At 38.0% G+C, this 27,919-nt stretch overlaps 1 protein-coding gene across 2 annotated transcripts in view; it reads right to left on the bottom strand.

The window, feature by feature from the left end:
• LDAH (lipid droplet associated hydrolase) overlaps window positions 1-27,919 on the bottom strand; it is a 126,434-nt gene that overhangs the window by 72,334 nt on the left and 26,181 nt on the right. For both annotated transcript variants that reach the window (XM_074820134.1, XM_074820133.1), the window contains exon 3: window positions 19,174-19,308. In XM_074820134.1, the coding sequence (XP_074676235.1) occupies window positions 19,174-19,308 (135 nt within the window). The remainder of the gene's footprint in view (window positions 1-19,173; window positions 19,309-27,919) is intronic.

The raw sequence follows: 27,919 nt of genomic DNA on the forward strand, positions 1-27,919 counted from the left end.
GCCTCACGTCAGTTCACGTTTCCCCAACACAAATGCTACACTTCTAATAGTCCAAAATATGTGAGAGCTGGGCTGCATCACAGGTTTGGAAGATTTATTTATTTATTTTACAGAATAAAATCGCCCAGGGATTATCCAAAATCAACATGAATTTCTTGGGTGGAGAAGCTTAAATAGGTTCTTTATATAAGCAAACAGACTTGCACAAACACACTGGCAGTCAGCTCACTGACGGCTCTACATCAGAGAAGGGACCAGAGCAACTTCACCTTAGGTGTGGAATAAATGGCATAGCTGGAGGAGAGCTCATTTAAGCAGTTTTAAGATAGTAGAAATTATACAACTTGTACCTTATGCTGCAAACACCCCATCTGGGTCAAGGCACGTGATTTTAAGACTTTATTTAGGTGATGTGTATTAAAAGAAATACTGTATTTCTTTATTTTCTTTGGAAAATCTTCTGATGTGGTTTTGGAAAAACAAATGCACTATCACTTTAATGAATCTCTTTTTCTGACCTCTGCTAAACCCACAGGCAGAAAACAATGATAGATTAAAATAAAGTGTTTGCTCTAAGATTAGTCGACAAGTTAATCTTGCTAGAAAAAAAGACTTTGCTTTTCAAGGAAATAAGAGAGAGAATTGCATTTGTTTGTTTTTCTGCTGTGTATGCAAGGGAAATCCTTAGGCAGAAAAAAAGCGTGTATCAGTTATATGAGCAGACTTCAGACTGGAGATTCATAAAATTTCACCTTTCATTAAAAAGTCTCCAAAAATCATAGACTCCGTTTTCCCGGATGATTCAAAAAGATACTGGAGGCCAGATTTTCCAACACTACCCTCAAATTTGTGCATATAATTTCTGCACGGCTTTGCACTTCCCTAATTTCACAAGGGAATGCTTGCGCATCCAAATTCCCAACTACCCTCGTCACTACAGATGACTGAACATCTGAGCTTAGTACATATGGACACTTGTCATGGAGTGACAATAAAGGCTGTCCCAGGATCTGCTCATACACGAGGCCTCCAAATTACTCATGAACAAGTAAGGAACTGTGTGAAAAGGTGACTTGTAATTATATGCCATGAAGGAAAGGGAGGTAAAAACCACTGCCCTACCTGCACTGTATCTTTTTCTTCCCTGGGTCATTTACTCTAGGAGGTATTACCAGGATATCTAAGGACAAATTCTAATGAACCACCCATATAAACTCTTGTGGTCAAGAATTTTCAGAACTGGACCTTTTACAGGATAAGGATAAGTAAATATCTGGAGACCAAACCAGGGGACTGGTTCAGGGACTGGATCGTCTGAAGATGATGCTCATTTCAGCTGCATGACACATCATCATACTGTTTAATGTTAACAGTGAGGAGAAACAACAAGTTTAAACACATGAAAATGCTGTAACATCACAAGAAAGTATCAAGAGGAAGAAGAGCAAAGGGAGAAGATACTGAAAGGTCAGTGCTGATATCAAAGTGTATGAAAAAGGAAGGCACAAAGCATCAAGTACGGCCAACCAAACAGTTCAGGAGAGCTAGCTCAGAGCCACGTTAAGTCCATTGCATCTCCATCAAATACCGTAAGTGCAACCAATATATAGGGCCAAGTGTTTTAGACTTTACGTCCCACCTCCTTTTTTCTGCTACAAATACATACAGACACCGGTGCAAGGAGCAGCAGTTGTGACTGAGTACTGTTTAGATGGAGCAACCCATGGAAAGTTTTATCTTTGCAGAAAGCAACCCCACAACTAAATTACTTAGAAGGATTACCTGTTAAACTGGCATGTACAGTCAGAAGTCTAATTCTGGAAATTAAATAAATAATTTGATTATTTTTTGTTCCTACAGCAAAACACAGTAATTCCTTACAATTGAATGATGCCATCTGAAAATGTTTAAATACAACTGTAGGCTTAAAAACTGAGATTTCAGGTTTCTGGGTCTAGTATGGGCAAATGTGTTAGAAAATACATCCCCTAAAGATATATTGCTTAAAGCCTGAATGCTTCACCTAATCTTTCATCTGATTATTGAACCCTGGATAATTTGTATCAGCAAGCAATAAAATGCCAAAGAAATGGGATAGAAACCGTGAAGGAATGTTTAATAAATACTGAAGAACTCCTCTTGACATGAGGAAGCTGGTCTTAAAGCACTGTGTTTTAGATTAACCCTTAGACCTTAATCTGGCCCTGGTACCCTCAGGAACTGTTCATGCAACTTTTAAGATAAACACATCACTCATTAGTGTTTACTGGAGCAATTACTTTTTGTAAAGGTATCCTCCACAAATAAATTACCATTTACTCAAGATACTGAAGTGGTCATATGTGTTATTTTTGTTATTAGTAAAATAACAAGACCTTAATTTACAAATTGAACTACTGGTTTCTTTTGCTATCTACACACCTATTGCTGGGACACTTGTTTAACACCTAATCTGTTTTTCAAAGGAAGCTGTATTATAATTAAATTAGTACAAGCATAGTCTGACAGAATGAACTAATAAACATGACAAATACTAAACCCCAAATTTTTATTAAAAGCATACATGAGCACACTGAAATTAAGACATCTGGGAGAGACTTCTTTTTATTTTGCATTCCCTGTCTTGCTTCCCTCTAGCTGATTAGAGTAACTATTACCAAGGTATGATGAGATACCTTGGTATCAGTACAAACTGTGAAGTAGAATTTTGTTGGTTATCTCCAATTTTGGTAAGACAAACACCACTGACCAGGGTTTTTTTAATGTAGTTCTACACCAATCTGTGCCTCCAGAATCACTTTAACATGTATAAAGCAAATCTAATATGGGTGTTTTACATAACATAGATGGAAAAGTTGTCTGTATTCAAATGCTTACAGTCAGCAAGCTGTGTAACTACAGAAAGTGCAATTTACAAGAATTTTCAAAATCATATTAATTATTAAAAAAAAAGTAAACCAAAGAAACCTTGGTAGAGGTTAGAGAACCATCACTGTATAGAAGCAGATCTAAGTTTTCATCATAAAGTGACCTCAAGGAGCAAAAGCAAAGAGGTCTGAGCCTACAGGAAGATGATTGTTCATGTTACGCTTCTTGTTTTCTGGACATGCTGAAGCCAGGTGAAGGGCTCTGTGGATCCCTTCTTCAGTTGCCCACACAAAACTGGAAGGCACTTCCTTGCTGAGGCTGACTGCTAAGTAAAATTTTATCAGAAATAGCGTGGCCAGCAGGGACAGGGAAGGGATCTTGCCCCTGTACTCGGCACTGGTGAGGCCGCACCTCGATTACTGTGTTCAGTTTTGGGCCCCTCACTACAAAAAGGACATTGAATTACTTGAGCGTGTCCAGAGAAGGGCAACGAAGCTGGTGAAGGGTCTGGAGCACATGTACGAGGAGCAGCTGAGGGAACTGGGGGTGTTTAGTCTGGAGAAGAGGAGGCTGAGGGGAGACCTCATCGCCCTCTACAGCTGTCTGAAAGGAGTTTGCAGTGAACTGGGGATGAGTCTCTTTAACCAAGTAACAAGCGATAGGACAAGAGGTAATGGCTTCAAGTTGTGCCAGGGAAGGTTTAGACTGGATATTAGGAAGCATTTCTTTACAGAACGGGTTGTTAGGCGTTGGAATGGGCTGCCCAGGGAGGTGGTGGAGTCCCCATCCCTGGAGGTGTTTAAGAGTAGGGTCAACACAGCGCTGAGGGATATGGTGTAGTTGGGAACTGTCAGTGTGAGGTTAATGGTTGGACTAGATGATCTTCGAGGTCTTTTCCAACCTAGATGATTCTGTGATTCTGTGACTCTGTGAAAATGTATCTTGATACAGGAACAAGTATAAAACTCATTGTGACTTTTTTAGTCTCCTATTTTTTTTACCTCTAGGCTGCCCCTTTGATGGCAGCACACTACTTAGACTACTAAGGACTGCTTTTCAGCAGACGTAATTATTTTGAAGAAGAAGACCTGTAACAGCATGCTCTTGTAGCTGAGATGGTTGTAAAACTTCAGTAAGGTCAGTCCAACACACCAGGTATCCCACTACTTTGCAGAATACCCTCTATAAGATGAGTAACTACAGAACAAAAGAAAACAACAGTACGCCCTTACTTTACTAGAAGTTAGGCTTCATCCATTTTTTGCCCAGTTTCATAGTAATTTCATGTCTAGGTGTGCATGTCTACCCTTGCAAAATAACAAATACTTTCAGTACTGGCAGCCCTTCAAAATCTTCCAGCAATTCTCCCCTCTTCCAATAATCTGAAAATGAATCAGCTCTACCACAGTTTATTAAGGAAGAACCACTGAACATAGACTGAAATAGTTAGGACTACATACAAGAGAACAGGTACCAAACAAAACCAGTAACACCAGTGTAGTGGGAAACTCTGAAAATGTTACTCTTCCTGGGGTGCCGAGGTCTCTGGGCATTCCAGAGTAAATTTCCAGAGTAAGAGCAAAGACAGGCCACTACAGCAGTTGTTAATACAGCTTGGCTCAGCCTTCCCATGCCAGGTGCACACCTCTCTGTCATTGCAAGAAAAAGTAAGATTAAAAGCGGGATTAGGAAAAAGGCGGCAACAAAGTAGCCTTGCACTGGCAGAGACTTCATAAACAAAGAGAGGAAGCAGAGCTCATGTAATCTAAAACTACCTGAAAGGAGGTTGTAGTGAGGTGGGTGTCGGTCTCTTCTCCCAAGTAACAAGTGATAGGACAAGAGGAAATGGCCTCTAGTTGCACCGGGGAGGTTTAGATTGGATATTAGGAAAAATTTCTTCACCAGAAGGGTTGTCAAGCATTGGAACAGGCTGCCCAGGGAAATGGTTGAGTCACCATCCCTGGAGGTACTTAAATAAGTGTAGATATGGTGCTTAGGGACATGGTTTAGTGGTGGACTTGGTAGTGTTAGGTTAATGGTTGGACCCAATGACCTTAAGGGTCTTTTCCAACCTAAATGATTCTATGGTTCTATGATTCTACTTGAAGATCTGTTGGTTGAGAAAATGAAGTAAATAGCAAGACCTTCAGGAAAAAGTGTGCACCTAGGTGAGCACTTCTACCCAAAAGGGCTCCACATGCAGTCTGAGCCTCTGGATGGGATCACTGCACCGATAATGTCTGTCCAAGCAACATAGAGAAGATCTTTCAGTTTCCATTATCTTGCTGATTTGCTGAGCTTATGACACACACAAAAAGGCTAGGTTGACAAAAATCAATCTAGGCCCCCTAAAACCCACTTTGACTCTCAAAAAAGTCTATGCTACTTGCTTTCCTTGACTAGCAGGTGGTAGTCCTGCAAATGGTGGTAGTGCTGCAAGTCCACCTTGTGTGTTTCCCCTATGAATACTCATTTCACATATGATCTGAAATAGTATCACCCAGTTTTGCAAGGGTAAATGTGCTTCACTGGTATTTGAATTATCTTGCACCATCAGCCCGAGGCATGTGATGTAGGAGTCTCTCAAGGAATAAAGCATACAGAATATGTTCCTTAAGGTAATTCTTTACTCAAAAGCCTATCAGTATCAAGACCTTTTCATGTTTGGCCAGATCTAACATCTTCCAATTTAACATGGGGAAAATTCAGTCTTGAAACTGAGGCATGGAACTTTCTTACTGAATGAAGCAAGTAAAAGCAACTTCAGTAAACAGCTTACTTTAACAACAACTTGCATTTGTACAGTTTAACAATGGAAGAAAAACAAAATAATGATGTACTGCGTATCACCAGGACTGGGTAGATACAGCATAGGAGGTAAAGAAAACACAGTGGCAATTGCATGAGTGTTGAAGGGAACAAAAATGGATGACTATCACTTCACAGGAATTGATTCAGTCTGTGTATCACAAATGAGGTGCTGCGCCACAGTAGGCAAGTCCAACAGTCACACCTATTGAAAACAGCACTTCAAAACCTTGGGAAGTTTAAACAGATACAAATAGAGAAAGAGAGACTGAGAGCAAACATGGGAGAGCCAAAGTTTGGAGCATAGTAAGACAGCTGGCCAAGGAGGACAACTGATGTTATTCCACAGACAGGGAATAAAAAGAATTATTTCAAAAGCAGGGGAAAATGACAAGGAGCACATCACAACGTTAAGAGGGTGAAAGGGGAGAAAGCAAGCAGCTGAGAGTATACCCAGAGGGGCAGTTATACAGTGGCACAAGTAACAATACAGAATTTGTACTGCACAGCAACTGGACAGATCAATGGGTGACATTTTCTCAAGTGCTCCACGTGTCTACTGAATCCAAGCTAAAACTTTTTATTTGCTACACAAGTCCTTTTTTCTCTTGAAAATCCAGTCCAAAATTTTATTTAGAACTGTGATATAGACATGAATGGAAATGTTCAAATAAGTGACTTCAGAATAACACTAAAATAACACCCATCTTTAGAGTAACACTAAAATAATACTAATACATTTCCTACTTCACTAGCTACTATGATGGCATTAGGATGGCATTCAGTATAACTTAGTCCCTCTTCTTTACTCTTGTGTATATTCACCTTGGATGACACTATTTTAATAAAAGTATAACGGAAAGTGTAGGTTCCTATCTTCATTTGTGCATGGAAATGTTAAATTTAATATCTAGAATAACTACCTCTAGTAAACAGATGCAAATTACTTAACAATACTGTCTAGCATCCTTTTTATTTTAAGAGTAAATGACCCACTTAGGCAAGCATCTTTCATCTGTATCCTTCAAAAATGATGGATTGTAAGTTTTCAAAATTATTATCTTAGATTTCCTGGTACTGTAAATTGCTGCCACACTGCTGACTGCAAAGAGTTATGTCAATTTATTCCAGCAGAGAACGTGACCCTGTGCTACCAGCACTGTGGGTTGTAGCACGAAACATATGCAAAATATTTTGCAATGCAGTGCTACCTCACAGCGCTCAGTCAATGCTTCTAACCACTACCTGTCATGAAAAGCCTTGTAAGTCGCTGTTTGGGTTCCTCTTTGCACAAGGAGTGCAAGCTGACAGCAAAGGGAACCAGCTGTGGCTCAGCAACTCCCAGCATTGATCCCCACTGGATGTCAGAGCAACAGGGGCCCTGCTGCTGTCTGGCGTGACATGAAGTGAATCCAGCAGCCAGGAGAATCCAGTTCTCTGGTCTGACACTCTCCACTGAGTTATGCTTTCCACTATCATTGGAAAAGGCCATGATTTTCATCGAGGAGCACTCCATTTCATTACTTTGCACAGCATAATGCAAAAGAAAATTGGACAAAACAGCATATTTAAAAGCCTGAATTTATTAAAATCAGTGGCAAAACTAAGGAGAGGAAACAGAATTTCACCTTGTACTTTCTTTAAATGTAGCAGGTTTCTTTATCAATTGCTGATGCTTTAAATAACCATCTGCATGTGCTATACAGTAAAAATTTTATATCTTTGGGGACAAAACACATTTTTGTTAAATTGACCGCTTTAAATTCTGATTTATATCTTCTCTTCTCCAGTGTTCTGTTACACTATTTAAAAATTAATTGGCAGATTTACTCTCTATTACCAAGATAGCAGTTTCCTTTTTAACCTTCCTGAAGAAAATGCTGAAGGTTTCATTCTTAGTCACCTAGCTGAACTGCCTAGCATAGCAAGTACGGCAACATGCCAAAGATACTGTGATGGCTTTATTTTTCTTGGAGTTTTACCTTATAGCTGAAATAGAGAGTAAAGTACCACTACAAAACTGATCTGTCACTACAGATGAATAAGGGATTTTTTTGGTCTTCGTTTTGCACAGGTGAGATGTGCTAACTCACCTGTGACCCCAAGCAGCACTAGGGTCACAGTTGGGCAATGGTTGATTTTCTCACACATTTACATCAGCAGACATTGACGCCGCAGCTCATTACAAACTCCTTGAAACTGCCTGCAGCTTTACAGTATAATTTATATAAAAAGACAGCAACTGAATTTGACCTGCACTCTACACATAAACAGATCCAGATATCATAAAGTGCATTCACAAATACTGAAATTGGTCTCTTCATGATCGGTTGCAGGATAAAACTTCTTCCTCTAAACCATGTAAACACTCATACAGAAGTCAGTGGAATCTCTGACAGCAAAGACTCAGTGGTAATATGCCCTAAACCACAGTCCTGTTCTGAAAAAAATAACACTATAATGGCAATCCCAGAGAATTTTAGTAGTCTGCAATAACATTTAACCCACTGGGGATTAATTCAGCAACTAAATAGTCACCTGACCACACCAGTAATTTGATAGCTGTAGTAATTAGATTATTTTAATAAATGTATTAATGCACAAAAGATAAAATTCAACCTTTAGAAAGACTATGTCTAGCAGCATCACAAGGAGGAAAAAACTCCTTCATTCAGCAAGCAGCAACGACACCCCCTCATTCAACCTGAGTCCACAGTACTGTATCATTATGCCCTTTATCATTTCTCGAAGCACACAGCCCCTGCCTGGATCTTGCTGAGAGATTTAAGTAGATACACTAGAGGTAATAGTAATTCATTAATGAAGCTGATTATCTATGAATGAGGCCATTTGTAGTTACTTCTTACTGCATAGTCTGCCCTACAGTTTCCTGCATTTCCCCGAAACGCCTACATTGCTCCTTAAAGAGAAATTCCTAAAACAAAAGCAAACAGAAAGACTCCATGTTCCAAACCTGATTATTTTTAGAATCTAGAATTATGTTATGCATTGCTGATGTTTCTTCAGTCTTACAACTGTAGATCACTCTGAACTAAAAATAAAACTGCCATTAAACACTGGATTAATCCCATCACGACCTGCACCATTTGTTGCAAGCTTTGTGGGTATCAAAATGAAATCAAAGGTCTATATCATAAAGTAGAAATTCTTACTAATAAATAAAAGTATTGATCAGCTCTCCTCCTGCAGCTAACCTATGCAGGGAACAAACTTTTTGACTCAAGTATCAAAGCAAATCCAGACCTGTTATACCTTCAGACAGAAGGGATTATGCTCTGCTATGGGGATAGTTCATTTTCATTCTGTTAGCAGATGCAAATATATCTTTCAAACTGACTTGGATTAAAAGATGCCTAAGCATTCTCCCTGGGGAAAATAATCTGAATCATCTCAATAGTTTGTTTATTAAATTATTTTACTTTTTTACTTTCCCTACAATAGTATGGTAAACACTTAAAACGAGTTACTCTGAAACATCACAGCACTGATCATCTCAGTGAACTGTGACATGCCTTCTAAAGTCAAGACACCAGAAGATATAAATGTTACCTTTTCATAGGGTTCACATTCTTGAACACTTTTTTTCACCCCACTAACAGCCATCTGCATCTAATTAGAAATGATGGTATCAGCTGGAGAACATACCTATGTCATGGGGTGAAAGGCGGAAAATGATCCATAAACAATCTCAAAACCTACATCCAAAGTTTCCTGGAATGCAGTAAAGACATACTCTCCAATGGATGAATGTCAATTTTTTTTAAAACATCTTGTTTTCTGGATAAGGATCCAGAAGACTGTATCAGGTTTCAAAAAGCTGTTACTTTAAAACACATCTTTAAAAATAGAATTATATTACCCTTATTTGTAGATATGGATGAAAAATTCTGGTTCTTTTAACAGGGGAATTAGTTGACTACAGTACTATAATGGATTAGAAAGCTATTGATGCCTACAGATACTACGTTGCCAGACTCAGTGGAAAACCTTGAAAAAAATAGAGAATATAGAGAACCTATTTTTCATATAGCTATAAGAAATGCAAAGACAAAGTCCTCTTCTCAGCAACATCAACAAAAATTGGTCACTACTCCATCAAAGTCAATGGAATATAGAGCTATGCATTAAATGGTACCAGAATCAGCTTAATAGTGTTTAAGTGATCATTACAAATAAATACATGGCTGTTAAGGTATGATGCTATGAGCAGTTAAAATTGTTATCATTTTGGTTGGCCAGAAAAGAAAACAACAGAGCAACTTAGAAATACTTCACATATGGCAAAATTCTATTTTCTTAGTTTTGATTTTGAATGGAACAAGATTTTTACACACATGCTTAAAATTAAGCAGAACTGATAAAGTCAACACCAAATGCCAAGATTTCACTCAAAGGCTCTATTTGCATAATTATGGGCATGATTATGGGATCTCTATGAATAATTAACTGAATATGGCTCAAAGGAAAGAAGTAAACGGAGTACTGCAGCATCCCTAGGGCTGCTTACTTTTCACACATTTAGATGTAAAACATTCCAGTGGGTTCATAACATGAAATGATCATTTGTTTCCTTAAAATAGACACCTAGCCTAAAACCACACAGCAAAATGCAGATCTTACCAGCCAAAGACAAAAACCTCAACATTTAAATGCCTCATAGTAACTTTTACATATACACACACACTTCCTTCCTTAAGCTGTCTATTCCAAGACAAGGAAGAAATAAGGTTTCTGGGCAGCAGAAATTGCTGTATCAGGAGGGGCAGCAGGACTGCACTGCACTGTGCTGATGGTTCCTGTCCTGTCCTGTGAAAACAACCAGTTCCTCTGTGCACACCCTGATGTGGGATCCCTCGTTGTCAACGAATAGCATGTGAAGAGCTCAGTGTGATTAATCAGTGCCCAGGCCAGCTTTGTAAACAGGAAGCTTCTCCTCTCTATACATTACAAAAACGACACTGGGCTATGAAACACTAAGTTATGAAACTAGGTTAATCCTACCTGGATGGCATGTTTACAACTTGGTTCTTTTTAATGTATCTACAGTGCGGTATCACTGGACTGGGAGACGTCTTGCCATGTAATTCTTCACTAAAATAAAGCAGAATTTTATTTGTGTCCCTACATGTTCTGGGATGCAAACAGGCCTACAGAGTTCTCTGGGTCTGTACTATTTAAACATAACTGACTAAACCAACTTATATTAAAGATAACTCATCTTTCAATGATTCTCAGGTTTTGATTTATGCACCTAGGAAGCAGAAAGTATTGTTGAAATAGAAATTAATGTGAATTAAATGTGTGTATGCATAAAGTATGCATGTGAGATGCCAACTCAGCTGCCTTTCTACTGCTCTTCTCCCTTTACTTGTATAATACAAGACGTAAATGCTTTTTAATCACTGTGTACCTCAACGTGGTCGGATACCTACCATTACTACTAACCGAACAGTGCTGCAGCCCAGATAGGCATTTGCTAGTCAAAAACCTTCTAAGCACTACAGACACTAATTCTGAGGTGTTTTTGTACTGATCAAACAGATTTCCAGTAGTTCTGATTCACCTGATTGAGCAGTGTAGGTATTCTCCAACATCAGCAATCATTAAAAACATCCGTAGTTCTTAAAATAAATGAGAGTCACAAGCTAGCTAAAATTAACAAATGCATACTGATTCCCTGTGCCTCTGTAACTTCTCTCCTTTGGGGTTATACACAACAACAAGGACTAACCATTCTCCCTGGGGAAAATGATCTGAATAGTTTGTTTATTAAATTATTTTACTTTTTTACTTTCCCTACAATAGTATGGTAAACACTTAAACCAGTTACTCTGAAACATCACAGCACTGATCATCTCAGTGAATTCTGCTGGCTAAGGATGAGTCCCTATTTTTAGGAGCCCAGTTCTTGGAACACCTAACTTTCATGATCTCCTCCTCTCCTGCAGACCACAATCTCACTCCCCACCATCACCACACATTCATGGTGGCACAACATCTCTAAGGCCACTGCAGCAAATGCGTACACAAAAAAAGTGTTGTTGGAAAAGTATTCTTAGCTACCATTAATTCCGCTTAGCAAGTGGAAACCAGCGAGACAGCCAACTCCATCTGATCAGCCAGCAATTCTTGGACCACAAGCAAGTGTCCTCGGAACCACCAGTGGCCCACAGACCCCAGTTTGGAAATCCCTGTCCTAAATAACTCACAACCCTCTTATTATAGAACACCATGCTCCTTGTCTTGCTCAGGCTACTATTTTAGGTTTTTTCCTGTCAGCACAGCATATCATGATGGTAGAAACGTATGGCTCATATCTGCTAATCATGCCCACGTTTTACCTGTCATTTGGTGGACAACTATCTAGCAATCAATGAGATGATTAACCTGCTGAAGTATAAATTCAGTATTACTCAGATGATTTCAGTCAATTCTTTTGCAGATTTATACCACTTTAGCTAGAGGCAGAATCTCACTCAATAGTCAATTCTGCAGTTTCATTAGAAGTCAGAGGGCTGGAAAAGCGAGCTCCATTCAGATGAATTGTAACAGCTAAGAAGCAATAGATCAAATAAATTCAAGCTGCACATGGCTTCCAAATTTTCCTGTAACATTAGAATTATTTTTTTTTATACAAAACTTCATTTCCCTTCAAAACATCGCACCGTTGGTACATTAACATTTTGGGATCACATAATATCTTCATAGATAATTTATTATCCCTCTATCACTTCTGTGCTTTTTCCCATATTGCTTCTTAAGGATACAATTCAGTTTCAAAATGGTCTGAAGATCCTACTCTTCCTGCATAACGAGAAAGCAATGGAAACACTCTTTTGATGGACTATAAATCAACCCTTACCTACATCTTTTTATCATGGAAAATGAACTAAGGATAGTTTAACAGATTTTAAGGACACACTATTATCTTCTGCAGTCCATGGGACATAAAAGATCAAACTAGAATTTTATCTTGTAACTTGGCTATTAAGAATGTCACTCAAACTTCCCTGTCATTCAAAAGCTATCTAGTACTGATTCAGAAACAAAATGACCAAAAATTCAGTGGACAATGTGTTCCAAAGGATAAACATGCCTTGCTGAAACAATAAAAAGTATTCGTATTATGACTGTGTATAACTCAATACTCATCTGTACAGTTTAGAAAGTTCTAGAGATTTAATATAACCTATCACATGACCAAATATTGTATCATTAAGACATGACTGATGACTAGCCATTTATTAGGTATATGATATTTGAATGCATCAATTGTGTCTCATTAAGATATGAATCACACTATTCCATATTTCTATAGCACTTGGCATACATAGAATATTACCAAAAAAAAAAAAAATTAATTCTGATTTAATTTTTCTTTACCTCTCATTCTTACTTGATTACAATCTTACTACAAAGAAAAGTATCTTGGCAGTTCTAAGGACAAACAAAATCAAACCGGTGTTTTGCTATTCTTATTTGTGTCTGAGATGTTTTAGTTCTTACTTCTTATCAAAGCACAGCACATGTCCACAGAATCAGACCACTTTATGACATGGCTATGTATGCACACTTGCTGTCTATACAGCCTTTACTGGCAAAAGCCAACCAGGGTGCTAAAAAAGGGGCGTGAGGGATGTGTTAGCGGGACTGAGTGACAAGGGTTTCCTATCTAACCTCCCATTTTCCACAGCTTTTAAAGAAAAGTTGGGTGAGACTGAGTCTTCTAGTCCTTATTTTAAAGTGTGATATTTGTAACACAGTACTTGAATTAGCAATGTCTATAAAATCTTAGGATTTGTTCATTGATATGCGATTAGCAGTTTGTTTGCTATCAAAAGAAGTAGAAAGGCTGTTTAAAACCTTCCAACTGGCTACTATTCACTGCCATCAGAAGAGCTACTCCTAAACATAGGTCTTTAGTCCTGCAGTACTCAAGCTTTTCTACTCAACTGGATTTCATAATATAAAGTATAGAGCTTCAGTCTCCACAATTCATAATGTATTATAATACCCACCCCCACAAGCTGAGCAGCTATACTGTAATTTTGACAGAATAATTCGAGTGTGAATAAATATGGAATACTTTTAATCTTAATTTTATTTTTTCAGTTTTACCCTTTTTTTTTAAATCAAGAAGTTTACAAAGATTTCCAGAGTAACATTGTTTAACAATTTAATTTCTTCAAAAAGCACTGAAGTACTTTTTCATTCTTTCCTTAAACTGTTTTCTGTTCCTGTTTAAGGGAAATCGTATGTTTAAAGAGAGCAATGCAACACAAATTATTTTCTTTTGATTTCACTACCTATAAAATGAAACATTCAGTGACGGCTATATACCATGAAAATATGACCTGCTTTTAGTGTTGCAACTAAATCAAAAGACCACCCATTTAATCCCTAGGAAATACTAATTTACAGATACTGGCGTTCAGGCAGTAACCTCTGTTTTGACAGTGAGAGCACTGAGCTATGGCGGACTTCTAACACATCCATATGGGAAACAATAACTTGCACTTTAAATAAGCCCTCACAATATCTAATGAGTTACTTGGTTAGACATAGGAGAATATCTTATCAAATCAGAAATCTCAAAAGACTGTAATGCAAATTCTTCAATGGGATGACACATTAAAAGAAGTTCCAGTACTCATAAAAAAAAAATCAACTGTGGTTTTACCTGCCTCTTGTTTTTACTTTTAAGGAAATATTTGTCATACCACAATTATGATCTATTTGTATGCATTTTTCCTTTCTTTTGAACATGTCTTTATGAGGTAGAAATAAACCAAATGATGTGCAACTACCCGCACCTTAAAAAGAATTACAATACAATCATAATCTATTTGACATGGCAAACAATTGGAGTAAGCAAGCAGGCAAGGGTTTTGGTATTATAAAAGAACCTGTTCCTAGGTAGCACCTGTTCAAGAGGCATGAACAACTTAATCATTAGGAAAATTATGAGTCAAAGTCTCAGTATCAGGCACTGAAAAGAAAAAAAGCAACGCTTTTAAGATTATATGAACAATTATAATGCATATAGAGATTATACCAGTTTTAAATAAAATGAGAGCTAGAAAACTACTTTCCTTTTTGTAATTTTGCCTACACTTAAGGATTGATGTTGGCCTGTTTTACGGTCACAGCAGTGTTCAAAAAAATGCTTTTTTAAAAGCTCAGGAGGATAAGGAAGTCGAAATTGAGGCATAACTTTTTTATTGCATTCACTGAGTAAAAATAAGTTTCAAATCTTTTTGCACAGCGGATTGATTGCTAGGAGCAGAATTACAGCAATGAAATGTTCAATTAATGTTGTGTGTCTCTGTGGAGCATAGCTTGCAAGAGCTCTCTGAATAGAAGGATATCATACAGAATTACAAATGAAGGGTGTAGCTTTGTTCAGTTTTCAAATCGCTATGTGACAGTCTCCAGTAAATTAGGAAGCAGTCTGTGATTGATGGCTGCTGTTGGAAAACTTCCTCTAGTCTTTCTGCGACTTTCAAAATCTACTTGCTCTAAATATAACCAGGCATATTATTCCAACACAGTTTGCTTCATTTTAAACCCTTTATTACTTTACAAGCAGCATCACTTACACGTTAAGTGTACTATTTAAATGCATGCACACTCTAAATTAGTGGTGACCAAAGTGGGGTGCATGAAGAAAATATCAGAAATGCAGTAGTATGTGTATATAATTTATATTCAAAAAAAAAGATATATTGGTGGTGCACGCTCGCTCAAAAAATTTTTTATTGATAGAAATTTTTTACAGATAGTAGTGCATATCAAAAAAGTTTGTAGACCACTGTTCTAAATGCATCAGTATGAATTTTTCTTTCCTAGTAGCTTCTCCTCTCCCTTCTTAAAATTTTTTATTTGCTAGATTTCAGTCTGAAAAAACTCATCAATGGTGGCAGAGATTGAAATGTTGTCTTTGTCAATTTATGTCCTCATCCTTCTTATCAAGAAATACTGAACTTCCTTAGAGGATTTGCATGAGGCTATTTTAAATGAACCATCATGAAATGCCCATTAGAAGCACGAAGGAATACATGGAACTTTTACAATAACAGTTTCGTGCCCAGTTCTTTGCGAAGATATCCCCTCTTGCTTTTATGCAGCATATTAATAACTGATGTGGTTTTCACAATCCAATATAGTGGTCCTCGCTACAGGAACTTTGCCTGAGAAATCCAAAACCTAGAAGGCAACAAAGCTGCAGTGAACAGAATTATCTGGCCCTATGCATGTGCTCCTGTCAGTCCTTGGGGTTCTAGGTTTTTTTTGCTATAATGCCACAAAATGTCCATTAAGAACTCCCGTGGGATGCAGGAGCAGAACATGAGCAATGAGTCCATGACTCCCTATTCCTTTCATTCAGTCACCTGGGAAATTGCAAAGATGCTCAATTTTTAGTTTAGTGATTTTGATCACACCTTTATAGTCAATTCATGAAAATTACTTTTTTGGCGATAAAAAAGTAAAAGATAGGGAATTAGCTTCTAATATTCAAAACTTGCTTTTCGTTTCTTTTGTGTCATAAGGATGAGGAAGAATTACCCCAAATCTCTTCTCTCACTGCAGGCAACCTACATTGTCATAAAATGGCAGAACATAAGGCCTTCTAGCTACTTTGTGCCTTCCCTTGAGTTCATGAAAGGAACCACATTTCTTTTGTTACATTCAATGCTACTGCAAAGCACAGTGTAACCCATGGCAACTACAGTAACATCATTACTGCCAAAGGTCACTAAATTTTTCAGGGTTCCCTTAGATGACTAGCTTGAAAAAGGCTCCCTATGGAATATTCTGGAATACTGTCTAAACATATACTACTGACAGGATGTGAGCTACCTTCTCCTGTGCTTCTAATAAAATAAATATGAAAACAAACTCATAAATGTCTTCTCATTATTTTTTAAACTATCCATCAGTGGCTTTCTATGTTTTTCTTAGCTCCATGGTGCTACAGTAAGTACAGATCCTGGCAAACGATATTGAGCACACACAAAACACCTTAATGAGTCAGACGAGTGAGTCCCTCAAGCTCAGGAGTGGCAAGGGTAGATGCTGTTTAGTGAGAGAAACCAAGCCTGGGCACTTTCGGCATCCTTTCCCCTTGCAGTGAATCTCTCAGGCTCACAACCCTGCCACAAGATAGCACTGGGACCTGGAGCAGCACAGAAGTGTGGAGAAGGTCAGTGTCCAATGCAACGATGGCCGTGCACCTGCACAACAAAGAACCTGGCTCTTTCTGCAGTTGTTTATGGACCAGTTGTTCATACCCGGTACAGTCTGCTAATACAATTTGCCCACAGTATAGTGCTTTGGCTGCTAGTTCCCTAAATTTGATACCTGTTGCATAAATACATACTTCTTTTATCTGTTTTAAACCAGCAAATACCATTAAGTGACCATTATTTCCACTACTGAATCTGGTGCATTTTATTCTACATTTACCTTATTTACTGTCATGATTTTGGAAACCTCAGTCACACTCCTGAGAAGCATTCTGCTCCCCAAACCAAAGAACCATTTAATCTCTCTTAACAAGGAAGGTGTTTTCTCCCTGTTTTAGTTGCCTTTCTCCATACACTCACCAACTTCAATCTTGAAATGTTGTCCTAGATGCCCACCAGAACTGCACTCTAATACTCAAGATGCAGGCCCACTATGGTTATATACAGTAATAAAACAATGCCTCCTGCCTTGCCTGTAACAGTGATTATGTCCAATGTTTTGTTGACTTAAGTTTTGTCTGCTGCTGTGCAAGGAGAGATGATATTAGAACTGTCAGTGACGATGCCAGTATCCTTCTTGAGTTTTACAAATGAATTTCAAGTTCAGGATCGCCCAGGCACAGTTAAAGGAGATCTTTTTTGTCAGATGATTATCTCATATTTATCTACTCTGACACTCATCTACCAGTTTTTTGCCCACGAATTACATTTTCTAAGATGTTTCTGTAGTTCCCTGACATCTAGTATCCAGTAAATGAAATGCTATGAGGTACCATCCACAAACTGAGAAATTTCACTGTTTACTCCATTCTGCAGGTTATGGGTGAATATATTGAATAAAACTTGACTCAGCACCAGTCCTATGGTACTTCACTTCTGATTTGTCCATCTTAACAAGCTACCACATTCTTGAAAAACCCCTCTTTCACAGGAGCATTGTCAGTGCAAAAGGACACAATGAAGTCAGCTGGAGGTTTGGTTTCAATTTGGGTATCAGCTCCCTTTTTCCTATTGGGTGCTCTCCTTCCCTCAGATTTACACTCTCCTTAGCAGCACAGGGACTGTCACAGTGGAACAGCTGTACAACCTCCCTGCTGGCTCCATCTGAAAACCTCTCCATTTCAATTAGCTCAGCCATCTCAAGCCATCAATCACATCTCTCACCATCAAAAGCTCTTTTCAGTAACTACACACTTGCAGACATGATCCCAGGACAAGTAATGAGACCTACAAATGTTCTATGCAATAAACTCATCTCCATGCAGTTGCCAGACTTCTACCTGTATCCCATGGTTAACATGGTACCAGGAATTATAAACCTAGGGATTTCTCACCTATCGGGAGAAAAGTGCTAGCATTTGGTAGTTTGACAGTTGAACACAATGACTGGCAAGAATTTTACCAAAGAAATACAGGTTTCATGTTTCAGTTTCTGACTTGAGAATAAACAAACCAATAAAAAGGCTTAAAAGCTGGGGTGCAAAGGTTAGTGAGGGAAAGTTATGCTAAACAGCTAAACCAGTTTATCCTTCAAAATTTTCAGGTTGCTTCACACTGCTGAACCTTTTGGTCCTAAGGAATCACACCGATTTAGTGCTACATCACTGCAGCTTGACCAAGTCCAGAGGTCTTCTAACACCAAGCAGTTTTCAGGACAGGATTTGGTATTGGCTTCCCCCATCCTACAATACTGTACATTAACAATATCCACTTCGAGTTGGTTACCATGTCTTGCTGGTGATTTGCATGTCAAAAGACTTTTAACAGATAAACAAGCAACCTCTCCCCTGCAAACACCCCATACCCCAGACTCAGAAAGATTTACTTGCTTCCTGGAAATTCACTAATTTAGTACAACTATTTTTAAATTCAGATGTAATTAAGTCTCTCCTAAAGTACTCAGTCTCTGAATTGGATATTTCATTAAAAAATGTGCTTTTCTAATCTACTCTTTTCAACATAAACAGATTCTAGACCTCCTTCTCTATAACTTGTCTCTAAAGACTGCCATCAGCAAAAATCTTATTCTTTTAACAGCACTTATTTAACTGGCAAACCTAATGTACCCAGAAATATTCTTTTCCTCGGTGATTTCTCTTCTACAACTGTTCTGTGGAAATACAGTGGAGACATTTAAAACCCATGTCATGCTGTTTTTAATAGGCACAAGTTCTGCTAGTGCAATGAGGGGGAGTACAAATATTTGTATGTACAATTTACAGTATTGTACCTTCTATCATTTCCATACCACTAGGAGGCTTACAATGTCCGGCATGGCTCACAACCCAAACGGGATACTGCTGATTTAGTCCACAATATAAGGCCTGTATAAAGGTCCTGTAATAACCTGCCAGTCCAGGGTTACCTGCCAAAAAACAAAACATACAAGCACAGTCAGTATTAACCTTCCAACAGCAAGTAATCTGCTTCAAAGCAAACTAAACAGCATTATATAGCAATTTGTTAATTTATTTTCTCTAGTACCTTTCCAATTTTTATTTTTCTCAATTTCAGGGGCTATGCTATTGAACCAGTTTAATTCCACTGATCAGTGGCACCCATGAGAAGCATTTTACAGAATTACTTTGAAATTGCAGAACTTAAAATTGAAGCCTAATACAAGAAAAAAATCTCCTTTTCCGTCAGAGGTCAATCAGTTTGCTTATTTATTCCATCAAGTTACAGGTATGTGAAAATTGGTCAAAGAAACCCCCAGATCTTACAAAAATATCACAAAGACTACAGCGCATATCACTTGACCCAGATGTCTGCCCTCCAGAGTATTTCAGTGCTACCACTTGAAAATAGGTATGTGGTAACCTATAGGGTTCTGTAGTGACCCTAAAAGAGAGAGTGGATTGGACTAAATCATCTTTTTCTGCTTGCAACTTCACAATCTCTCTGTCCTCTTCCATGCTGCTTGAGAAGCTCTTTCCTTGTCCATCCTCGTGCTCTAGAACCACGGGAAAATCTGTCCTCCCTCCTGCATCCCATCAGCTTTAGAGAGAACTTCTCAGAAGAGGCTGGTGTCTGAACGAATCTGGCTTGCCCTGAGAGAGCAGATCACCTTGCTCTAAATCCATGGTTTAACAGTGACAACATCAACAGTCAGGTACCACTGCTGAAATGGAAACTGAAATACTATCCCGAAGTTAAAAATATATATATGTGGTAGTGATTTCAGGATTTCCAAATAAAACTCAAATCTCTATTCTTCCTTTTTTTCTTTCTCTTTTGGATATCTGTAGTGACTTCAGTTGGAGAGTAAATCCATATAAAGACGAAGCAGATTTTGTTTCCTAATTCCCATAGGATGAATAAAAATTCCACACAGACATAAAAACTTATATAATTTAAAATATAATAAATAGAGAGAAAATATAATTTCTCTCTATTTATTAATTTTTCAGAGTAGTTCCACTGATTTCTTATTATCATTTAGACACCAGGAAAGCCCACCATCATGGTTAGGACTGATCAGTTACATGTCTTTCACTCACATACCAGGCAATTCTTGGTTTGGGCATCATTGACATCAAAAGCTGGCAAGAGCAGTATTGTGTAAAAAGGCATTAGCTTTTTAAGACAGAAACATTCCAAAATAACATAAATGTATTACTGAAAGGGTATGAGAGAAAAAAAATACCTCACTAAAATTGTGTAAACTCCTTTATATCAGCCTGATTGTAATAACAGAGGCAGAGCTGTGCAAGTATTTACAGTGACAGAGAAGAAGAAGAAGAGCTGCAATCAAATCAGTACTTGTGGAAATGGTGTGTGGAGATACAAATCTAGGTTTATTTTACTTCTTCCCTTTCTATAGTGGGCATTTTCATTTTGTCTTCTTTTACTTCAACCCTTTTGCTCTTCAGGTACCACAGAGTACGTCCACTGCTCTCCCAAGGGGCACTCCCTCAGGCCAGGGCTTCCAGAGCTCAGCCTACCCACCGCAGAGCAGCAGTGCACCAGGCACCCGGAGCCGCCTCCAGCGCAGACACCTGCGTCGGAGCTGAGGCCATGGCTCACGCCAGCGATGCCACACGGGAAGAGCAGGGAAGCCTTCCACTTTGGGTAATGTATCACACATGCTTCATCCCTCACATGTAACAAGTGTCTCTGATGGTTTTTAAACCTTAATAAAATTACTCATCTTAAAACAACATTATTTTTATGGGAGTACACAGGGAAAAAAACCCACCAAACCAAAATACCAAAACCCAAACCCCACAGTATCAGTTATTACATGTTTCTAAACATCTCTTTGTAAGCTTGACATTAAAAGAGATTTTTTTTTTTTAAAGTTGCTGTATATGCAAACTCCAGAATGCATGATCAAATTTTTGCAAACTGATTTCCAGAAAAACAATTTAAAATCCATATGGGTCACACATCCATACAACTGCACCACGTTTTCATATGTCTAAGATATATAATATAGAGGGCCCCAGAGACAATAAAATAAAATCTAGACATCATCTGTCAAGCTCCTTAGATTGATGTTTCATAGAGAAAATCTGTCTTTCAGCAAGGTTGAAGGTGAAAGCAGCAGCAATCCAAAATAAAGCGTGCCTTTTGTAGTACAAATGATCATGATGTTTTGGCACTACACTCAGTCCCAGAATATAATGTAATTAGGTATTTTGAAAGAAAGAAATAAAAAAATTCATCTCGAAAACCCCTGTTTTCTTTACATTTTCCTCTCCTTTAATAATGCAAAACAAGGAGAGGGGGAGAAATGGCTACAGCTGTCTTAAGACATTTCGGTGCTCTTTCCCATCATCAGCCAGGTGAACCTAACGTGTAAATATTCTCAGGATTCAGTCATCAGCTGAAGAGCAGTGAAGTAAGAACTGCTTATGAACAGTGAGGCTTTGCATCAAACACTATACAAAGCTCAAGGCACTCCAATACTTTTTTGAGGGAAAGGGGATTTTTATCCTGTGATAAATGTGATACGTATTTTAGGCAGGTAAAAGAGAAAATCCATAAATGCAAAAGAAACCCCCTTTCCCCACTCTTCATAAGCATCTGCTCATGGTAAAAGATATTCTGAGGGGTCAACTGTTAGAACGGCTACTGATACTTTAAAATGCCTTGAAGGGATATGAATGAGAACCGCTGGCACAAATGGAAAGGAAAATTAACAAAGATTTAAACAGCAAAGATTTCTATAGAAAAAACACCATGTGTAAAGCAGCTATAAATTTATTCTTTATTGAACTTTCAATTTCAGTGGAGTTATTCCAGATTTGCACTGATGTAAGTAAATGCAGATTACTAGTCCTTGCTCTTGAAAGCTTGCATCTACAACATTTATAAATGAAGAATGTTTTATCTCCTAATATTGCTCAAACTCACATCTCTGTAAAGTCATTTTATGTTTTTACTTTAGCTGCTATCCATCAAAATACTTTAAGGGCAGCAAACAAAAAACCTGAACAGATAAAGATCTTTTTCATACAACAGAGTTACAGGAACAGCTAATGGAAAAAAGTGGGGCTTAGTATGCACAGCAGTCTGTGATCAACAATATTTTGGGCTCATGTGCTGCAGCTGAAATGTTGTTCAATTAAATTATTTTACTTTATAGAAAAAGCGAACTACCAGGTTCAGCGCAAAGGCACCCAGGCAATGCAGTGCTCATTTATGCATTTTAAGGATTTCCCATTACATCAAACCAAAACTGCCTATGACCTTTCACTCAGCAACTAAGTGTCAAAAAATGGAAACCATAAGCAAATGCAGTGTTAACCTCCATGATTTGAAGGTTACTCCAGTTATTTGAATATCACATCAATCCTCAGACACCTCAGGGCACCTGAATCATTCATGCATGCCAGCAAATCTCAAGTTGCAGTCATCTGAACCGAGAAGCACATCTTAAGCAGTTACTCTCAACTGGGCTTAATTTTCAACAGTGTTTATGTTGTTTCAGAAGTCTTAAACAATAGCTGTAAATGGTGACCATAACAGAAGAAGACACAAAACTACAATACGCTGCATATTAGCTTAATTTGGAAAAGATTTCTAAGCATTTCATGGGAAGAATATGTCAAATGGACAATTTGCACAGTGAATTAGAACACAGTGGGGCCACTTTATTTGGTGTACTCATAAGTTTCAATAACCAAAGGACTCCTGCCACCTTCTCTGTTCTTCCCCATAATACATGACATCTCATCCAGCTATTCTACATTAAGCTCAAAGTCTTTCCATTTCTAATTTGAAGATGGGAATCCACTTCTTCCTTTTCCAATCTGTTCCACCCACAGCTAAAGCAAAACAGTACAGAAAAACTGAATGTGCAGAGGTGTAAGTTTGAGCTATATCAGGAGGTAAATATTCTCCACTTCTATATATGGCACATACAGGCTTTTAAGAACTGGAACTACTACTCTTTAATCATCCACATAGCTAAAAACATGAAAATTACTTATAAACATGCATTTGTCTGCCTTTCACTTTCAAACACTTCCTTGTTAATGCTTTTTCCATCAAATCAAGATTTTAAATAGCAACTGTGTCCTTCTGATGAAGACAGCTAGTAGTGGAGAGAGAACAATTTCTACAAACTAAGTATCTGCCTCAGAATATCACTGATAAAGAATAACTTATCCTGATTTCACATGACTTCCTACACAACGTGTCATACATTCAAACTTGGCCTGTCTTAAAATGAAATACATACTAATATTTGAGATGCTACACTTCCAAAAAAGAAGTTACTCAGACTTGGGAAGTTTAAACTTATATACCATATGCCATCAGCGCAATTCAATCAACTTAATTCTGAATGCAAAACAACAAACATATAATGTTCATTTAAAAAGTCACAGTCCATAGCTACTCCCCACAAGGAATGACAGCTTTTGTGGATTACAAATTGTCAAGCATTTTTAATTCCTCTGCAACAGGAAATATTAATGTAAAATGGAAGCTATAATTAAGAGAACACTAACATCAGACAACCCTGTGCAAAAATAATTCCCAGACTTATGAAGGAATGTACAATGTAAATCACAACAGCAAAATGTTTCAGGTTAGAAACAAAGACATACACCAAAACATATAGGAAAAGCCTTCTGTCCAGAAAGGGGTAGGTCAAAAATATATACAGCTTATTCAGATGAAATTGAGATTAAAACATAAAATGAAAATAATTCTTAGCAGTTCTGGAAGGGATATCTAAATTGAAAAGGATTTATGTGTAGCTAAATCATCCCAAACAGTGACGACATTTCTTGCACCTTGTTTTGAAACAAGCTTTTGGGTTCTGTGCACTGTCCTATGAGGCGTTCCCCAGTATTTTCAGTTGTGTCTCCAGAAATCTGACCATCTGTGGGAGCAGTAGCTGGCATTTAGCTGTGGTGCTCCATGCACTTCTTGAGCAGTTGCTTGCTGTCTGCTCTGGGACCTCAGCAGCACCATAAAGAATAAAGACAGCTACATGAATAGAAGAAAGGAAATACACAGCCAACAGTGGGTTTACAGAGAACTTTGAGGAACTGGAAAATACGCCAGCAATTACCATGAGTTTAATTTTAGAAATAATCCACAGTTTCAGAATTAAGTATGTATGCCACAGTATTTACAAGATAATCTCCTGCAACAAAACCAAATGCTTTTTTTTTTTTTAATTGAGCAGCCATAAATCAAATTTGAAATCCAGGGGCGCACAGCAGGACCACACAAAAATCATTTTTGTGGCAATGATTCTCACTGCCTCTTCGCAGAGCTGCCAAAGCTCCCAGCTCCAGCTTGAAGAGCCTAAATGACAAGTTCCTCGCTCAAGGAAACTTAATCTGCCTTTGGCATCTGACCAGCCACCATGGAAGGAGATGCAAGTCCCCTATGTTAATGAATGGAAAGCAGCCCACGCAGATGTCAGAAGGATTTAAATGGAGCATGTAAAAAACACAATGATGTTCTCACACTTGGGAGAAAACTGCAGAAACTGACACCATGGCTGATGAACAAGCCTTAAAAGGAAACACACAGGTTTCTCTCACATGCAGGGTCAAGGGTTTTCAAATAAAACATGTCAAGTAACATTTGAATGATCACCATAAACTCACGTCAATTAAGCTTTCACCTGTTTGCACATCTAGGGGACTGGCATTTTTCGTCCTATATTCCGTTTATAGTCCGTACACCAGGGGAGCAGCATCAGCCAAAGAGCAAGCAATTACAAGGACATTATGCAGAAACACATGTGAAAACTCTGTTTGATCCTCTCTAACTCTGGAATCATGAATCTGGCTGGAAAGCACATTAATATATTTGCTTGGGTTGTGAAAATGGGGAATCTCAGAAGGATTCAGCCAGGTGCCTGTAACGCTGCTTATTAGAGAGGTTTTTCAAGAACATTTCACATTTTTTCCCTATACATATACACACAGAGGTTTTAGCTTGATACAGCTATAAAACTTACATATAGGATTTTACAATGCACATTCTTTATATGCATTCTGCGGAGCAAATAAACTTCCCTGCTGTCGTCCAACACTGTTCCTTCCACCTTTAGGACAAATGTGGGTTCATTTACCTCTAAAGAAATCCCACTGACAGCCTGATAAACCTGAATTAACCTAACACAGCTGGTTTTGCCCAATTGACAATTGTGCCTGAAGCCTGTGAAGAAAAATTCCCAGCTAGAAATTGTGACAGTACGTGTCTGTTTTCTCATACAAATGATTAACAGCATCTATCCAGGCAGATAAGATATAAAGTCTGAACATCTGATTTTGCCCAGTGCAAACCTACTGGACTTTGTCTGTGGTTCAGTGATATTGTAAGCGTTATAAAGTCCACAGGTGTATTTCAATAGTTACCTCTAAAGTCTCAACCAGGTAAAATAGGTACATAAATACAAAAAAGCCTTGATTTTATTATTTGGGTTTTTTTTTAAATATGCCTGTAAACTAATGGTTTTTGGAAGGGAGTTAGGATTGAGATATAAAACTGAAAAATTTAGTTTATAATGGACCAGCAAATTTTCCACCACATTTTTTAAAGGTAGAAATCAGGATTTTCTAGCACTTACAATTATGTAGTTTTTGTTCCATTTTCTCCATAGCAAATGAAAAATGAACACACTTAATTAGGTCTCCTAGTGCACACCTACACATACATTTTCTTAAACATAAGCTTATGCAGATGAAGACAGATTTAACTACTTTGAACACCCCAGATGTGGCTGGTCTGTCTGATCCAATCTGTACTACAACCATTGCTGGCAGAAAGGCTGCAGTGAGCTCTGAGCTGGGTCTAGAATTCCCAGTGGGAATTTTTCAGTCGGCTTCAAGGGCTGAAGCAGAATTGGACCAGCAGAAAACAAATCTCCATCTGAAAGAAAGAGGGGGGAACAAAGGAAGTGTGCAGAAGAGGAACATGAGACTTTATGTCAAATGGTTTCACAAGAAAGCCTATGAAACATCTGAATAACAACACAACCCTGATGAGACAACATCAGCAGGAAAGACAAAGACAAGAAAAACAAGCAATTCAAAACCAAGATAACCACAAATTATTTGTTTTGTACAGATAAAGAGCTCTTCAGATTTGATTACTTTTGAATAATATACAAGGAGGAAGCAAACAATAAATGCAAAAGGCACCAGAAAGTACATTTTCAAATCTGTATGAGAGATTTCCCTATGCTGTACTATTGGTCAGAGTTACAAAGAAGAAAAGCATAGGTTTGGGGGCTTTGAGGTTACTGGGTTTGGTTTTGCTTTTTAAGATAGTATTTCAAATGAAATGACAGATGGGAAACAAATAGCAACAGAGTACATGAAGACAGTTAATTTCAGAAAAAAGACTGAAAATGTGTTTCTGCAAATTTTGTGTATCAAGATTGTCAAGGGAATGTAAATGTTTGAAACAAACAGTCTACAAATTCTGCATTTGCATTTGTTATCAGTCTTCAGAAATGCAAGACAAAAGAACAAACTATTCTGCATATGGATAAATCAAGATTTACCAATCCACAACCTTAGGAAAAAATTCTTTGCATTGACACCACTGTATCTCTGATTGAGGAAAAAGGCCTTGTAGTTAGAACATTAGTACTGGTCCTAAGTAGATGCTCCATGAAGACTTCAACTGAAACACCTCATTCAGGCAAACACTTTTCCCATTCATAAACACAAGTCACTTCACAAGCACAGTTGTTTAGCTATTTAAGACCTATTGCGAAGAGCTTCTGCCTGTTAAGAGAAGGCTTTGATAACATACCTAAAATGTAAAGGTGGAAGGCAGTATCTAAGTATGTAGTACTATGTATTTATTTATTCTTATGGGAGTTTTTAAATCCATCAAGAATAACCCAGGATTGTTTTCAAAAATGGAAATCAGGATAACAATTGAAATCTTCCATTATGCACCTAACAGGAAAACAAGAGCAAGAGCTGTGACTTACTGAATTTTTAGCTCTACTGTTCTTCATAATCTAGATACTGAACATAAGGCGTCAAATTTATTTCTAATATAGCTTCAATGATCCACAGGAGTTACTATCAGGATAGAGATGAGGCCATGTGTTAACTAGAATCTGAAAGGGGATATTTATTTTCTACTATTCTCAGAGGTAACTAGATCAAAATATTTAATATCAAGGCAAATCCCTATCAGCTCAGGTACTTCTGGTAGCAGCTCCCAGGGAGCAGTAGGTACATTATAGACTTCAATTGCATTATTTGTACATGGAAACACTGGATTTCCTTCATAGGTAGGTCCTTCAGTAAGTAATTTCTTCTTCCCTCCTGCCTCAGACATCACATGAAGAGAAACAGATCCTTTTTTAAATTGTCAAATCAAGCAAAATACCCTAAACCACAACTTTTCCATAACTCTGGCCAACCTCAAGACTCTGCATGCTGCAGGAGAGGGATCACTTCCTCCCCTGATTACGCTGCACACAAGCAGGCAGGAAGGATCCATGCTGAAAACAACACCTCATTAGCAGGGAGAGCACA

Source organism: Strix aluco, chromosome 3 (genome assembly GCF_031877795.1).
Source record: "Strix aluco isolate bStrAlu1 chromosome 3, bStrAlu1.hap1, whole genome shotgun sequence".
NCBI classification, from domain to species: domain Eukaryota; kingdom Metazoa; phylum Chordata; class Aves; order Strigiformes; family Strigidae; genus Strix; species Strix aluco.